At 43.1% G+C, this 17700-nt stretch overlaps 1 protein-coding gene across 2 annotated transcripts in view; it reads left to right on the top strand.

The window, feature by feature from the left end:
- The window catches only part of prune (prune exopolyphosphatase), a 44133-nt gene extending 27861 nt beyond the window's left edge, over positions 1 to 16272 (top strand). For both annotated transcript variants that reach the window (XM_072238344.1, XM_072238350.1), the window contains exons 6-8: positions 944 to 1038; positions 5426 to 5584; positions 11162 to 16272. In XM_072238344.1, coding sequence (XP_072094445.1) covers positions 944 to 1038; positions 5426 to 5584; positions 11162 to 11560 — 653 coding nt within the window. In that variant the 3' untranslated portion in view covers positions 11561 to 16272. The remainder of the gene's footprint in view (positions 1 to 943; positions 1039 to 5425; positions 5585 to 11161) is intronic.
- Positions 16273 to 17700: the final 1428 nt, after the last annotated feature.

The raw sequence follows: 17700 nt of genomic DNA, 5'->3' as shown, positions 1-17700 counted from the left end.
CAGAGTCTGCTAAATCTTCCTGAAGGTTTTTTGCAGTCAAACAGGGGTTTTGATTTGCCTTTCCAGCAATCCTACAAGCAGTTCTCTGGGAAAGTTTTCTTGGTCTTTCAGACCTCAACTTGACCTCCACCATTCCTGTTAACTGCCATTTCTTAATTACATTATGAACTGAGGAAATGGCTACCTGAAAACGCTTTGCTATCTTCTTATAGCCTTCTCCTGCTTTGTGGGCATCATTTATTTTAATTTTCAGAGTGCTAGGCAGCTGCGTAGAGGAGCCCATGGCTGCTGATTGTTGGGACAAGGTTTGAGGAGTCAGGGTATTTATAAAGCTTTAAAATTTTGCATCACCTGTCCTTTCCTAACGATGATTGTGAACAAGCCATAGCCCTAACAAGCTAATTGTCTGAGACCTTGTTAAAAGTTATCTGAGAGCTCAAATCTCTTGGGGTGCCCAAACTTTTGCATGGTGCTCCTTTCCTTTTTTTCACTCTAAAATTGTAGAAAACAAAAATAATACACTAATCTTGCTTAAAATGTTGAAAAGAATGTTTCATCTTTAACTTTGACTTTTGGAGATCAGTTCATCTTCTACTCAACTATTTACAGTAACACAAATTTTGACCAGGGGTCCCCAAACTCTGTGTGCGTGGTTCTACAGGTTCACATTTTCCTGTTTCCTTTTGAATGTTCCTGGCAACAGCAGCTCAGTACATTGAGGAATAAATCCTGTCATGCCTGTATCTTATGTGAGATCTATCATCTATCTTACCCTGTGTTTTCGGGTCAATTATTTACAATGAGACCAAGCTTAGAGCCTGTTGGCGCAAAGACAGGAGCATTGCCCATCGATCTACGGTTGACACCTGGGTGAGAACAGATGGAAATAGTCGAGGGTGAGATCGAAAATACCATCAGCTCCTAAGTTCTTTTGTTTCGCCAGGGTTGACCACTGAGCAGATGCTGAGGAAGGATTTGAAGGTTGTGTTTGGCGGAGACCTTCGCTTGGCCATCAGTGCTGTCTACTTGACACTTGAGGTAGGAAAGATTTGAGGGACAGCAGAGCCACTTTGGTCAAGCACAGAACAGGTTGCCAGCAAAGCTGGAGGGTGTAACAATCTGTATGAATCTCAGGGTGGATTTGGTGGAGCAGATTTTTACCAGGGCTTGAATTTGAGGGTTAAAGATAGAGAGTAAGTTGCAACTTCATTAAAATAGGAATGTCATGAAGAGTTGACTGCAGTCACCATGTGTAGAAGATGAGGAAATTGAGGTCCTGATGGAGAAAGTTCTCTTTAAGTGGAGGGAGGGTAGAAGAGCGGTAGATCAGAACATGAGTCATTCTCATGGAAACAGGCCATTTGGCTCTCCACATCCATACCAACCAGTGGCCACTGATTAATCCCATCTTCCAGCACTTAGTCCAGAGTCTTCTATGCCTGGGTGGCTAAAGAGTTTGTCTAAACAGCTCTACACTGTTGTCATTCTCTGCATTCGCCACTCTCACTGGATTCAGGGACTAGCCACTAAACCTTGTTCCCCTTATCCTAAACTCATGACCTCCGGTTGTTCCTGCCTCAGATGTAGGGAGGTGTCCCTGTACACCACATAATTTTATATACCTCAATCATATACCCCCCTTAACCACTTCCTATGACAGTGAGATCTGAAAAGTGCTTTATAAAGTTGGTGCATAGCCTTCGCTCTGGAGTTAATTGCTTTATGATGCTCAGTACACAGGACTATAAACACCAGGCTTTCTCCTTCTTGATAAGGAGGACCACATTTGCTGTGCTCTGGAGATCCAATACCTCATTTATGGCCCCGTGAAAGTTTCAGCCAAATCTCTTCCCATGCCTCACATAATAGCATCTTGGGATGATTCTTATCTAGCACCAGGCTTAAAGTTTCTAAAACATCAGTATCCTGTTTGTTTATAGACTTGCACTAGAATTTTACTTTTCTTTCACTGAATACTTCACTACAGTTATGTTTCCTTTGTAAATACTTGTGAAAGGTACTAATTTAAGACTTAACTTCGGTCTCCATTACAGATTATCCCTGTTGTAGGTAATCGATCCAATTCTTCCTCTAATACTTCTTTTGCCCTTAGTATGTTTAAAACAATTTTGAGTAATGTTAATACTGCCTGGCCATGATATTTTGTGACCCTTTTGCTTTTTATACTCTAGATGGTCTCCCCTGTCTTTAATTCTCTATGCCTGCCATGTTCTCTTTCTCCAACCCTCTGTCCTTTGGTATCCAAGGATTGATATCTTGGCTTTCACCCTTCCAGGAACATGATAGTTCTGAACTCTTGCAATTTTTTCTGCTGCATACTTGCAAGTGGCCTTGTCTTATTTTAATCAAATCTGCCTCTCCCTGCTGCCCCCTCGCCCACTTTAAATTAAGACCTTTACTCCTGATTCACCCCATCCCTTTTTAGCATAAGTGCTTTGAAATGTAGAGTTATGATCACCATCTCCAATTGTTCTCTCCTTTGACTTGCTCTGCTGAGATCCAATGATACTCCTATCATTGGTCTAGCAATGTTCAGGAGGCATTTAGTCAGGCAGTGAATAGAGGCCATGTGTAAGATCATAAGTCAAAGGAGCAGAAGTCAGCCATTCGGCCCAGCAAGTCTGCTCCACCATTTTATCATGAGCTGATCCATTCTCTCATTTAGTCCCACTCCCCCGCCTTTTCACCATAACCTTTGATGCCCTGCCTACTCAGATACCTATCAATCTCTGCCTTAAATACACCCAATGACTTGGCCTCCACTGCTGCCCATGGCAACAAATTCCATAGATTCACCACCCTCTGGCTAAAAAAATTTCTATGCATTTCTGTTTTGAATGGGCGCTCTTTAATCCTTAAGTCATGCCCTTTCGTACTAGACTCCCCCATCATGGGAAACAACTTTGCCACATCCACTCTGTCCATGCCTTTTAACAATCGAAATGTTTCTATGAGGTCTCCCCTCATTCTTCTAAACTCCAAGGAATACAGTCCAAGAGCGGACAAACGTTCCTCATACGTTAACCCTCTCATTCCCAGAATCATTCTAGTGAATCTTCTCTGTACCCTCTCCAACGTCAGCACATCCTTTCTTAAATAAGGAGACCAAAACTGCCCACAGTACTCCAAGTGAGGTCTCACCAGCGCCTTATAGAGCCTCAACATCACATCCCTGCTCCTATACTTTATTCCTCTAGAAATGAATGCTAACATTGCATTCGCCTTCTTCACTACTGACTCAACCTGGAGGTTAACCTTAAGGGTATCCTGTACGAGGACTCTGAAGTCCCGTTGCATCTCAGAACTTTGAATTCTTTCACCATTTAAATAATAATCTGCCCGTTTATTACTTCTGCCAAAGTGCATAACCATACACTTTCCAATATTGTACTTCATTTGCCACTACTTTGCCCATTCTTCCAATCTATCCAAGTCTCTCTGCAGACTCTGTTTCCTCAGCACTACTGGCCCCTCCACCTATCTTCGTATCATCAGCAAATTTAGCCACAAAGCCATCTGTCCCATAATCCAAATCGTTGATGTACAATGTAAAAAGAAGCGGCCCCAACACGGACACCTGTGGAACACCACTGGTAACCGGCAGCCAACCAGAATAGGATCCCTTTATTCCCACTCTCTGTTTCCTGCCAATCAGCCAACGCTCTATCCACGTATGTAACTTTCCTGTAATTCCATGGGTTCTTATCTTGTTAAGTAGCCTCATGTGTGGCACCTTGTCAAAGGCCTTCTGAAAATCCAAATATACAACATCCACTGCGTCTCCCTTGTCTAGCCTACTGGTGTTGGCAGGTATGCCCTGTAATTGGGCACTATGGTCAGCACACACATTGTGGGCCAAAGAGCCTCCTCATATGTTATGTGTTAGCGTCCAACAGCAGGGTTGGTCAAGGACTAGTGAGCAGTAGTGATGGTGGGCTCCTCGGGGGTCAGACACACATCGAGCGTATTTGAGGTGGATGTGTATTGCCTCCCGAATACACTCTGAAAGAGGAGGGAACAGCCAGTGGCTGTGGTCCACTTTGGTATTGATTAGGAAGAGAGAAAAATGGGGTTGTAATCTCAGAATTACTTCCTGTGCCATGTACTATTGAGACCAGAAAGAGCAAGATGATAAATATGTGGCTGCAGAGGGGAAGGCTTCAGGTGCATGGAGTATTCAGCTCATCAGGGCATTGGGCAGACAGAAGGGCAGTGTTGGCAGCTAAAAGTTCCAGGCTTCAGATGCATGGAGCATTCAGCTCACTGGGGCATCCCAGGGGTTCATCCAGTAAGGGTCGAGCTCAGGAATAAGAAAGATGTGATCACTATGACAGGTAATGTTATAGGCCTCCCAATAACCAGCGGGAGATGGGAGAATAGATGTACCTGCAGGAGCATAGCATTGGAACAGACCCTCAGCCCATGGTGTGTGTGCCAGGCATGATGCCAAATGAAACTAATCCCTTATGCCTACTTGTGATCCATATCCCTCCTCCCTCCATTTTCTGCATGTTCCTGTGCCTCTTGGACACCAGTCTTCTATCGGTTTCCACGACCATACATGGCATCTCGCTCCAGGCACCCATCCCTGTATTAAAAAAATAACTTGCCCCCATAAGCTTCATCTCCTGTAGTTAAAGCTATGCCCTCTATATTCTGCACTTCTACCATGGGGAGAAAGATTCTGGCTGTCTGCCCTATCTTTGCCTCTCTCAATTTTATAAAGTTCCTTCCTCTTTAATCCTTCGGCCTCCAACGCTCCAGAGAAAATAATTCAAATTTGTTCAAAGTCTGGCATCCTAGTAAATCTGTTCTTTACCCTCTACAAAGCCTCCACATCATTGTAATGGGGTAGCCATTATTGAAAATCAATATTCTATGTGCGGCCTGCTGACACACCTCAGAAGTTCCGTCTCCCCAGAGACTTTTATCCCCAAGGCTACCCCAGGTACTCTTTGGGAATCTACAATCCCTCTGGATGGAACACTTTTTTTTTTATTACATTCCTTTGCAGTTGCCTGCATATAGTCCCTTATCTCTTGTTGACAGTTAAGAGGTCTGTAATATACTCCTAACAAAATTACGAGAGTTTTTTGTTCATACACGCATGACCTTGTTTGAGGAGCCTTCCAGGATATCCTAAGGAAATACTCGGGCCATGCATTCCTTGATATAACTCGAGGATGGATTGTTAAGATGGTGAATGAATGTTTGGATCACATTTATTGTCCCTACCATGGTTAGACTGCCATGTTATTCTTCATTACATTTCCCCGCTCTCCCCTTCGCCCAACACTCCACCCCGCCTCCCCACCCTTCCTATGCTCTGAACTGTATAGGTTGTGCCTGACCTGCTAAATGGAGTTGACAGTAATGCACTTTGACCCTTCACCTTTTCCTGCAGGACTTTCTGGCTCGTCCCTGTGTGAAGAAGGAATTGGAGGAATTCTGTCAGATGAAAGGATGTGATGTTCTCGTTACCATGACCATATCTTTCAATGAGGAGAAGGAGCCTTCCCGCCAGTTGGCCATCTACAGCCCTTGCAGCCATTTGAGGGAGCTGGTATGTGTCAGTGGGCTGTAGTCAAATGAAAGAGCTGCTCTACTGTAGGACACTGACACACAGTGGGTTCAGTGGTCTGTAATCAGATGCTAGATCTGATAAGGGTGTGCATGAAAATGGAAGGATATGGACCATGTGCAGACAACAGATTAGGTATCATCAGCTTATTTAGTTCGGGACAACTTTGTTGGATGAAGGGCTTGTTCCTGTTGTATTGTTGTATGTTCAATGTTACAACAGTGAGAAACTGTTCCCTCAGTCTTGGGGAACTTTAACAAGAAGCATAGGTTAGAGCAGGGGGTTCCCAACCTACCTTATACCATGTGCCTGTACCATTAAGCAAGGGGTCTGTGGACTCCAGGTTGGGAACCGCTGGCTTAAAGGAAACGAGATTGGCTGGTTGAAATTTGAGTTGCATGCCCTGAGAGAGTAGTGGAAGAGAATAAGAATTTAGATGAGCATTTGCAACATGTTCAGGTGGTGAAGAGGTGGATAATGGAGTTAAAGGTGACTGGCGTATGGTGGGCCTAACGCTTCCCTCTCTGCCCCCCCACCCTCAGAGCTGATAGATTGGGAATCAGTGGTAGAAAGGGAGAAGCTCTTTACTTTGGCAGGTGGCCAGTAACAGTGCAGGTAGCAAGGTCATTGACAACTGTTTGCACAGATTTTTTTATGGAATGCCCTGTTTTCAAGAGAACAATTGATATAGAGAAGATTCAAGGTTTCAAAGGTACATTTAATGTCAGAGAAATGTATACATTATACATCCTGAAATGCTTTTTCTTCACAGCCATCCACAAAAATAGAGGAGTGCCCCCAAAGAATGAATGACAGTTAAGTGTTAGAACCCCAAAGCCCCCCCAACACGTAAGCAGCAACAAAGCAGCGAATTTTTTTTTTCTCTCCCCACTCCCCCACCAGCTAAAAAGCATCGGTGCTGGCCGTCAAGCACTGAAGCATGCAGCAAAGCATCGATAAAGACACAGACTAACAGTACGCCAAAGACTATTTGTTCACCTGGTAATTCGACATACCACACAGGCGCGCTCTGCTCTCTCTCTCTCTCCCCCTAATAAGGGAAAAAGGTGTCCCTGTTTCACTTATCTATGAAGTAAACCAGGGAAAACTAACACAATACAGTGGGGAATTTGGGAGATATTTCTTCACGCAGAAATCCGGTGAGGAGGAGAGTGATTTGAGAGAGCTAGGGTAAACACACAGGCTGAATAGTCAGTACTTGTTTGGATGTGCTCTCCCGTCACTCCTCTCCTGAGCATCGTTGATGTCTCCACTTACTTATAAGGGCTATTTCTCGAGGAACAGTGAGTGTCAGAAGCGATTTTTTTTTTTTTTTTTTTGACTAAATTAATCATCACCACTGTTGGGATAAGATCCTCCTTGAAGTTTTCAGGGAAAATGTCTAATCAGATGAAATCCTGAAAAGGAATAATGTGTAGGATTATGGGGAGATGTGGGCATGTGGCCAAGTGGTTAAGGCATTGGACTAGCGACCTGAAGGTCATGAGTTCGAGCCCCAGCCGAGGCAACGTGTTGTGTCCTTGAGCAAGGACACTTAATCACACATTGCTCTGCGACGACACTGGTGCCAAGCTGTATGGGTCCTAATGCCCTTCCCTTGGACAACATTGGTGTCGTGGAGAGGGGAGACTTGCAGCATGGGCAACTGCTGGTCTTCCATACAACCTTACCCAGGCCTGCGCCCTGGAGACTGAAGACTTTCCAGGAGCAGATCCATGGTCTCACAAGACTAAAGGATGCCTTTTTAAAATTTATTTATTTATTTATGGGGAGATGGAGGGTGGGAGCAGGAAAGGTGGACTATCTGGAGAAATCTATCAAAGAGCCATTGTAGGTAATGGTGAAATAGTCAAATAGTCTTTTCCTACATTGCCTACATTCTAATCACATTGCAGTTACCACGTTGCTAACTGGAAAGTGGAAGGGAGTGTGGATTGTGGAAAGGCTGGAGGGAGAAAGGAGAGCAGGAAGTTTTTTTAATCAAAGTATTTTTATTAACAAAGAGAAATAGCAGAACATATGTTACAACCAACCGTTTTATACCAGTTACAAAAAGAACCCTCCCCACCCCTCAATAAACAAGAACAAATAAAACCAGCCAGACCAGTCAAAAATAGATACAAGGGCCTAGTGTACATCTAAAGATAGAGCACCTTACACATTCAAATAATTTTTCCAACATCCATATTTTTGACAAAACTTAAAGGTTGCCAAGTGGTGTTAAATCTTGCAGACTGCCCCCTGACCAAATAGCGGATCTTCTCAAATTTTATGAAATACAGGATATCTTTGATCCAATGTCCATATGTTGGAGGGGAAAGAGTCTTTCCATTTGCACAAGATGAGCCTTCTGACAAGGAGTGAACAAAAAGTGATGAGATCGGTTTGGAATTTGCTGAGGTTAACATTCTGAGAAGGCACTCCAAATAGTGGTGTAATTAATTGTCCAAAAATTTTTGAAAACGTTTCAAAAATCAAACCCCAGAAATTTACTAATTTTGGACATGACCAAAACATATGGCAGAGTGAAGCCGGGAATTGTTTACATCTGTCACACATTGGGTCAAGATCTTTATTAACCTTAGCCAATCTATCTTTAGACCAATGACAACAGTGCACAGTTTTAAACTGAACAACAGCATGTCTCAGACACACAGAGAATGAATAAATTCTATGAGTTGTTTTTTGCCGTATGTCAATACCCCTTCCCATTTATGTTTTAATAAATCCAAATTCTCAGGATGAACTACATTAAGTAGCTCATAGAATTTGCGTACAGGTTGTTTCACATCAATTTTGAACTTAAGGACTGAATCTAAAAGCGATGGGGGCAGTAGGGAAAGCACTCAAGGTGAGAGGCCATAAAGCTTCTGAGTTGTAAATATCTATAGAAGTGTGTCGTAGGTATATCAAATTTCTTAACTAGCTGTTCAAAAGAGGCAAAATTGCTGTCCATAGAGATTATACAATGAAGTGGCACCATGTTTAGACCAAATATCAAACGCTACGTCCATTATTGATGGAGTGAACATGTAATTTTTTGCTACTGGTGTAGTGAGTGAGAGGTTATTAAGTGCAAAATGACACCTAAATTGGAACCAAATTTTAATGGAGTACATTGCAACTGGATTCAGTGTGAAACTAGATACAGGTTGTGACAGTTGTAGTTTAGCATATATTACCGACGAAGAGGTAAATTGTAAGGATAACTTATCCATAATCACCCAGCTAGGAGCAGCAATATCATCTCTTGTCCAATATAAAATTGCTCTTATATTAGCTGACCAGTAGTAATATAGAAAATTTGGAAGTACCAAACCCCCCCCCCCCCCCATCTTACCAATTTTTTCCTTTACTCTGGGCTGTTTTTTATTCCAAATAAAACTTGAAATTTGACTATTTAGGTTATTGAAGAAAGTCTTTGTTAGAAAAATTGGGAGGCTTTGGAACATGTTTAAGAATTTGGGCAGGACAGTCATTTGAATTTTATTAATCTTCCCGCTAAGGGAAAGGGATAAAGAATTCCAACATTCAAATTCCTGTTTAAGATTGGAAAGGAGATATTGATAGTTGGCTTTATAAGGGTCCTTGTAATTATGTGTTATCCAGACCCCAAGTATTTAAATTTCCTATAGCTAATTCTAAAGGGGGTCACAGAAAAAGAAATGTCCAAACATGTGGTCCCATTTGGCATTAGTTCACTCTTTTGAAAGTTAACTTTATAACCAGATATTTGATCGAATTTAGTGAGCAATATTGATAGATTTGGGAGACTTCGAGTTGGATCTGAGATATACAATAGCATATCATCCGTGTACAGTGACATTTTATGTTCCAAAGCTCCCCCTTGGATGCCTTTGATACTAACAGATGTTCTCAGGGCTGTAGTGAGTGGCTCAACTGCCACAGCAAAAAGGAGTGGAGATAAAGGGTCTTGTGCCATGTTGCTGTTCAAAAAAGGATGATATACAGTTATTAGTACGCACTGCTGCCAGTGGGGACGAGTAAAGTACTTTGATCCATGAAATGAATGTAGAACCAAAACCAAATTTTCGGAGAGTATAGAAAAGAAAGTCCCATTTCACCCGGTCAAATGCCTTTTCAGCATCAATTGAGAGAATAATCTCTGGGGTACTAGATGCAGGGGAATCACATAGTATATATAGAAGATGTCTTATATTAAAAAAGGAGTACTGATTTCTTATAAAACCTGTTTGATTGGGTGAGATAATCAGTGGTAGAATCTTCTCTGTTCGGTGTGCCAGGACTTTTGCAAGGATTTTGGTATCTGTGTTTAAAAGGGAGATTAGTTGGTGTGAATTACATTCAAGGGGTCTTTGCCCTTTTTCAAAATTAATGAAATAACTGCTTGACGTATTATGGGAGGTAGGGAGTGGGATAAAAAAGAGACTCTTCAAAAACAGATAATAGTAATGGGGAAAGTTGAGTGGAAAACTTTTTTTAATTCAGAAGGATATCCATCTGGGCCTGGGGATTTTCCACTCTGCATACTCCTACTTGCTGAGTCTATCTCCAGAGTCGTGATTGCCTTCTCCAGATCAGCAGCTACATATGGATCTATATATGGGATGTTCAGCTTTTTAAAGAAGTCATCTAGATCTGATGGGGTGCTGGATGAATCTGAGGAGTACAATGATTGGTAAAATCTATGGAAGCATGAGTTAATTTCTACATTATCTGTTTGCTTTATACCCTGTGCATCCCGTATCTCGGGTATACCGTGACTGGCCGTTTTTTGACACAGTTGATGGGCTAGCAGCCTCCCTGCTTTTTCTCCATGTCCATAAAACTCACATTGCAACTTGGAGATAAGATATTCAGCCTCTTCAGTTGTTAATAGATTGTATTCGGTCTGAAGTAGTAGGGCGTTTTTCAGCTCTGCTCTTATCACCGCAGAGATGTCCGTTTTTAGCTCCGAGAGGAGCTGAATCTTTAGGTCTTCTGTGTCCATTTCGCCTGAGTTCGTGCGGGGTAGGATACTTGCGCGTTCACGGTCAGCACTTAAACTTTGCGCCGTGGAGTCGGTCGTCTTGGTGTTAGTGGGCCCACTGTATTTATATTTTGGAAGCTTAGATGCCATTGCCACATGTCAGAGAACAAAGTAACTCTCACTATATGTACTTAGATGACTTATTTACTTACTTTGATAAGATTTGAAAGAAAGCGCTATTCTAAATATACAATAAAGTAAAAGTTGGGCAGGAGCCCAGCCAAACACGCCTTCCTCCATTGCTTACTCACGTGATCCCCCGGGGAGCAGGAAGTTTGTCCGGACTGCCACCAGGCAGCCTGTCACTGGTGTCTAACAACACATAAAAATTGCTGGTGAACGCAGCAGGCCAGGACTCTCAAAGTCCTGATGAAGGGTCTCAGCCCAAAACGTCAACTGTGCCTCTTCCTATAGATGCTACCTGGCCTGCTGCGTTCCACCAGCATTTTTTGTGTGTGTTGCTTGAAATTCCAGCTTCTGAAGATTTCCTCGTGTACTGGTGTCTAACCAGATTCTGTGTTTTGCAGGTGGGCTGTGTATTGGAGAAGTCCGAGGCCCCATCACTACAGCTGTTGCCAATGTATAGCCCCTCATCTGAGATCAGTGCCTACTTCCAGGGCAACAGGCTGGCTTCTCGCAAGAAGGTGCTTCCCATCATTGAGCATTGGCTAAAGGCCTGGGAGATGGAGGGAGCAATGGGCATGCACGAGTGCAGAGATTGGGGCAATGGCAGCGATGCCAGCCGCACAGAGGACACCTGCCAGGATGAAGACTTGCCACTGCCTCCAACACCCATGAACAGCCTGGTGGAGGGTTGCCCACTGGATAGTGGCTTGCCCAATCTGACACCCGAGGCCATTCTGGAGAAGTTCAACCAGATACCTGCTGGAGAGCTGGCAGATACAGACTGCTCTGACTGCCAGTAGCCAGGGATTGGCATGATTTTGATTTTATTTTGAAACAATAGGTGGGAGAAGCCATTTGAACTTCTTGTTATGACTGACCCTTGCTAGTGCTTCTGGTGAGTAGGGCAATAGGAATGTGGGCTTTAATCAGCTGTAGAGGGTGAGTCAGCAGGTCCTTTGCAAGGAGCCCCATCCACAACTGTTGACAGATGAATTTTCTGAGATTGGATCTAGGATCAATCTTTGTTCTTCCACATAATCTGACAACTCACACACATCTTAACAACATGAGAACATGAGAATCCATTTAACTCCATGACTTGCTATTCAATGCAGTTGGGGGTGATCTGCACTCCAAACTCCTTATAACCTCTCTCTTTTAACCGAAGTATCAATCTCAGAATTAGAATTAGTAACTGACTGCATCAGTTTTCATTAACAGACCAATTCCAAATTTCCAGCATGATTTGTGTGCGGAAATGTTTCCAAGTGTCACTTAAGTACTTAGTCCTAATTTTTACAATATACTCCCAAACCAGCAAAGATGGTGTTTACTACTTTGTCAATTCCTCTTTAACATCAAATACGCCAATAAAATTGCCCAGTCTTCTAGATCACACCATGATATCTTGAGTAACCTCTTCCTGCAGATGAGCTATTCTGATCAACTGAGTGCTCACACCTTCACTGGTTTGGGCACTCCCTGTCACTGGAACAAGAGGCCATGCTTTGATTGGCTGCAGGATTTCATTTGATGCCTATATTTTCCTATGAGGGTGGTGAGGAGAGGTGTGTATTCACCTTTTGATGATGTAGTTTTTCTGGAGTTTGGGGAAATTGGGTGCATGCATGAAAGGGCAGAAGGCACTGTGTTTGCCGTGTATAGTCAGGTTTCCCTTTCCCCATTTTGTCTGGCTCGCTGAACAGGTGTGCAATGTTTTCCTCCTTTCCCCACGGCTCCAGTAAAATAAGTCTTCCTTTCCATATTGCACTGAGAGGCAAGGGCTTAAGTAGGTTTGAATGATCTCCCAGTGCAGTACCCACACCAGCCAGCACAGGCCTTGAACAATCGTCCTGAGAGAGACGTAGATCATTACTCAGTGAGCACTCCCAGGCTAAGAGGAAGCACCTCCTGATGCACTCTGCATATTAGCAGATGCTGAAGTCTTGGGAATGGGGAATTCACTTCTGCTTAAATTGCCAAGGCTGCATTCAATAAGTGGGGATATGTGGAGAGCAAGTATCTGAACCCATACATACAACAGAGTAACATAGTAAACCTGTTACATATGAGGAGGCCATTTGATACTACAGTGTTTTTTAAAAAAATTACACAGGGAACAGATAAAAATCAAGTCTTCCATTTCATTTCACAATATCAAAGGTGCCTTTTTAAAGTTTTTAATAAAGAAACTTGCATTCTTCCTAATGACTGGGATAAATTTACAAGCAGCCACTGATCACTGATCTAGAGACTAAGTCTGACTCTTTCCTATTTTCAGGAGATTCCCTTTTCAATCTCCCCTTTGTTATTGAAACAATAAAGCACGAAAACTTCTGGGGGGTGGGTGAATACTTTTTATCGGCATTGAATACTTAAAGGCAGAGGTTGATAGATTCTTGATTGGAACGGGGAGAAGGCAAGAGACTGGGGCAGAGGAAAATTGGATCAGCCATGGTGAAATAGCGGCGCAGACTATGAGCCAAATAGCTTCATTCTGCTCTTATATCTTATGATCTCTGCAATTCCCTTCACTGTTCATCCCTCCCCACTAATCCCCCTCCCTGCAAGCAGCCAAAGTGCTAAAGCCCAGTCACCTCCTCCCTCACCTCCATTCAGGGCCCCAAACAATTCTTCCAGGCGAGGCAACACTTCATCTGCCAATCTGCTGGGATAGTCTATTCTATCCGGTGCTCCCAATGTGACCTCTGCATTAGTGAGACCAGTCGTAAATTGGGGGACCACTTTGTTGAGCACCTCTGCCAAAACTGGAACTTCCCAGTGGCCCAATGTTTTAATTCTGATTCCCTTTCCAATATGTCAGTCCATGGTCTCATCTTGTGCCACTATGAGGCCACCCCCTAGGGTGGGGATGCAACACCTTGTATTCCATCTGGCTAGACTGCCAGCTGATGGCATGATCATCAATTTCTCTGTTCAGTAAACATATTCCCTCCCCCTCCCTCTTCTATTCACCACTCCAGCCTCTTGCCTCTTCTCACCTGCCAATTTATCCCCCCCCACCCCCCTCCGTGCCCTTTCTTCCCTTTCTCCTGTGGTCCACACTCCTCGCGTATCAGATTCCTCCTCCTCTAGCACTTAACCTTTGCCACCCACAGGGTTTCACTTATCACCTAGCTATCTTTCCTCCCATTCCACAACCCCCCCCACCTTTTTATTCTGGTGTTTTCCTCCTTCCTTTCCAGAGTGTCAGCCTGAAACATTGACTGTTTATTCCTCTCCCCGTAGATGCTGCCTGATCTGAGTTCCTCCAGCATTTTGTGTGTGTTGGTTTGGATTTCCAGTTACCTGCAGAATTTCTTGTGTTTGGATTTGGGTATTTATTTCAATATTTTAAAACAGTGTCGACGCTTCTGAAGTTCTTTGTCACTGTAGAGCATCTTAAAGGTGCTATTCGCTATTGGATTTGTTCATATCTGTCTTTTGCAAAAGATCCTTAGTCCTTACTGTGACCAGTAATGGGCAGTCATGGGAGTAACCAGGACCAGTAATAAGTGAACGTGGGCAATGTTCCCTCTATATGGTGTGCACTACTAGCAAATTTTAAACTGTGTTCGAGAGGTTGACACCTCTACCTCATTGCCATGTTAAGTATATTTCATGATTGTAAACAATCACATTTTCTTTTCTGGTTTCTGATATGAACAATGTTGACAACGTGGAGTTGGAGATGATCTGTCACAGAACTTAGAACTGACCTATTTATACTGTTCTTATTGAAGAAGTTACTGATTCACTACGTCAAATTCCGAAGAAGCAAAGGGCATGGAGCACAAAGGAACTGCTAGTTCATTTAAAGCGGAATGACTTAATGAAACAGTAGAAACTGATCTGCCGATAGCTCATGAGGTTAGGAACGTGCAGCTACAAGAAATATTTGTACAATACGGAAACTGGTATCCCCTGCGTGTATTATTGTGATGCAAAAGTTGCTGGACAATTTGCAAGTGGGAAGTGGAGTGATATTTAGAAACTTGACTTTAAAGCATCCCATTTAACAGGCAAATCACATATGGACAGTGTGCAAAAGCTCTGGCAAGAAAATCCTTCATTACCCACTACAGGCCTGCTACCTGTGTTTTGTGAGTGTCGGTGAACAAGAGTGAAAACAATCAAACCCTGAGGAGATCAAAGTTCTTGTTGACAGTGATTTGCTAGCTGTTAAAATGTATACCACTCTATGTAAAATTCAGTATGCACATGACGTTGTCACTGGCTGGGCAAAAAAATTGCACAGCACAAGATATTTGCGCATGCTGGTCATTACAAATTAGAAGGAATATTGGCTACAGGTGTAACTGACCAGTAATGGGTGGTCACGGGGATAACTGGCCATAATTTTACAAGGGAGAAATCTGAGACCCCAACTGAACCGTTCACTGATTTTCGATAAATTTATCAAATCACAGCTTTTGTGAGGCATGGAAACCATGACAGAATGTAAATACCTAACAGCATCTATGGGCTTGCATTTACAGAACACCTTCCTCAGCCATGGAATGGCCTGTAAATTCAACCCCCCTTTACTGTCATTTTCAGCAGAGGTACTTGGAGCTTTAAATAAAAATTCTGGGTTACTGACTACACAGAAATAACAAGGCAGAGAGTGTTGTTGTCTGATGCATGGTATCCACAGTGGGCTAGATGTTCAGTGCCTCTCATAAATCAATCTTCACGGGTTCTTCAGAGCTTGTCACTCATGCAAATGGCTGGCTGTCACCTGGATTTGTGGTGCAGCCAGTCTGGTGGTTGAAGGACTGTGATTACCACCCCCCCCCCCACCCCAGTTGTTAACTCAATGGGTGCCTCTTTTTTTCAGAGCTGCAAGGTGTTGGTTGAGATGTTGAACCAAGGCCCCATCTCCCCTCTTGTGGAGTGACAGAATCCCATATGCAGTTTTGTAGAAGTCAAACAGCTCCAGGAGCTGCAGATACTGGAGTTTGAAATAGTTAGAAAAAGCTGGAACAATTTCAGCTAGTCAGGCAATGCTGGGGGGGGGGGTGGTGGGGGTGGTGAAATAAGTTGACATGCTGCCTGACCCCAAAATGTTAACAGATTTCTCTTCCCACAGATCCTGCAAGATTGGCTGAGTTCCAGTAGTATTCTGGTTTTGTTAGCCAAGTAACTGCTCAATACTTCATGCCTCTAAGCTAAATCTGGTCCTTACTATTTGAGCTACCCAACCAGTACACAAAATGCCTGCTGATATATCAGACCTCAGGTGTAGTCACGTTTTCGGGAGCTGTGGGATGTGCCAAGGATGTAAAAAGCAGAAATATTATGTCTACTGTCCCTCCACTTCACCTTGAAATGTCCTGTGATTGCTGCATAATCACAATGAAACAGTGATGACTAATTCAATAAAGGAACATACCAGAGATTGTCTTGTTAATTATTAATCATAACTGTATTCCTGCAAACTAATTCTGTTTATAAACAAATTCTGTATCATCTTATTATGCATGATAAAGTCTTGAAGTGCCGGACTTGCCTTGCTCTCGTCTGAATCTGTCTGTTCTTTCCAACATAAGTGATATTAAGGCAGTGAATCTCTATTTTAAAATGTATCAACGGACTATTTGAGGACAGGGTGTGGATTGTATTGCCTCTTGCTGAGATATGTTTGCCTGAATTCCTTGAAGCCAGTGGAAGTCGAGAGAATGAGAATCTGGTTTAATATCACTGATGTGTATCCTGAAATTTGTTATGCAGCAGTAGTACATTGAAATACACAGCAATAAAAAAGCTACAATTACAATAAGTATGCCTTTAAAAAAATAAATTATTATAAAAAGAGAATGAGGAAAAAATAGTGAGGTGGTGTTAATGAGTTCATTGTCCATTCATAGATCTGTTGTTTCAAGAAATGCTGAGAGTGTTCAGGCTCCTGTAGCACCTTGGTGGCAGTAATGAGAAGGGGGCATATCCTGGCTGATGCTGGATGCTGCCTCTTTGAAGAATCCCTTGATGCTGGTGACACTCGTGCCCCTGATGGAGCTGCTGAGTTTACAACTTTAAGCAGCTTTTTCCCTAATCCTGATTCCCCAACCAGATGGTGATACAGCCAGTTTGAATGCTGTCCGTAGTACAGCCATAGAAGTTTGCAAGAGGCTTTGGTGACGTACCAGATCTCCTCAAACTGAAGTAAATTTGTTATCAAAGTTCATATTGGTCATCATATACCACTCTCACATTTGTTTTCTTGCGGGCATACTCAGTAATTCCAAGAACCATAATAGAATCAGTCACCCAAGAGGGTGTGGACTAACAACCAATGTGCAAAAGGGCAACAAACTGCAAATACAAATGAGAAAATAATAAATATTGAGAACATGAGATTAAGAGTCCTTGAAAGTAAGTCTGTAGGTTGTGGGAACAGATCAGATGGGGCAAGTGAAGGTATCCCCTCTGACTGTTGAAGGGTGATAACTGTTCCAGAGCCTGGTGCTGAGGGTCTGAGGCTCCTGTACCAACTTCCTGATGGCAGCAGCGAGCAGACCTAGAGCATAACCAAGGTGGTGGTGGTGGTGGTGGTCCTGAATATGGAGGCTGCTTTCCTGCAACAGAGCTCTGTGTAGATGTGCTCAATGGTGGGGAGGGCTTTGCCTGTGATGGACTGGGCTGTATCCACTACTTTTTGTAGGATTTTCTGTTCAAGGGCATTGTTGCTTTCATACTGGGCAGTGAATATACTCACCACTACACATCCACAGAAGTTTGTCAAAGTTTTAGATGTCACGCTGAATCTTCACAATCTTCAAAGGAAGTAGAGGCACTGCTGTGCTTTCTTTGTGATTGTAATTGTGAGCTGAGCCCAGGCAGGTCCTCTGAAATGATGACACTTACTGACCCACTCCACCTCGGACTGGCTCATGGATCTCTGGTTCCCTCTGCACGAAGCTCCTTGCACTTGCTAACA

This window comes from Mobula birostris, chromosome 2 (assembly GCF_030028105.1).
Source record: "Mobula birostris isolate sMobBir1 chromosome 2, sMobBir1.hap1, whole genome shotgun sequence".
NCBI classification, from domain to species: Eukaryota; Metazoa; Chordata; class Chondrichthyes; order Myliobatiformes; family Myliobatidae; genus Mobula; species Mobula birostris.
Note: the sequence above shows the minus strand (reverse complement) of the source record. Positions and strands in the feature narration are given on the sequence as shown.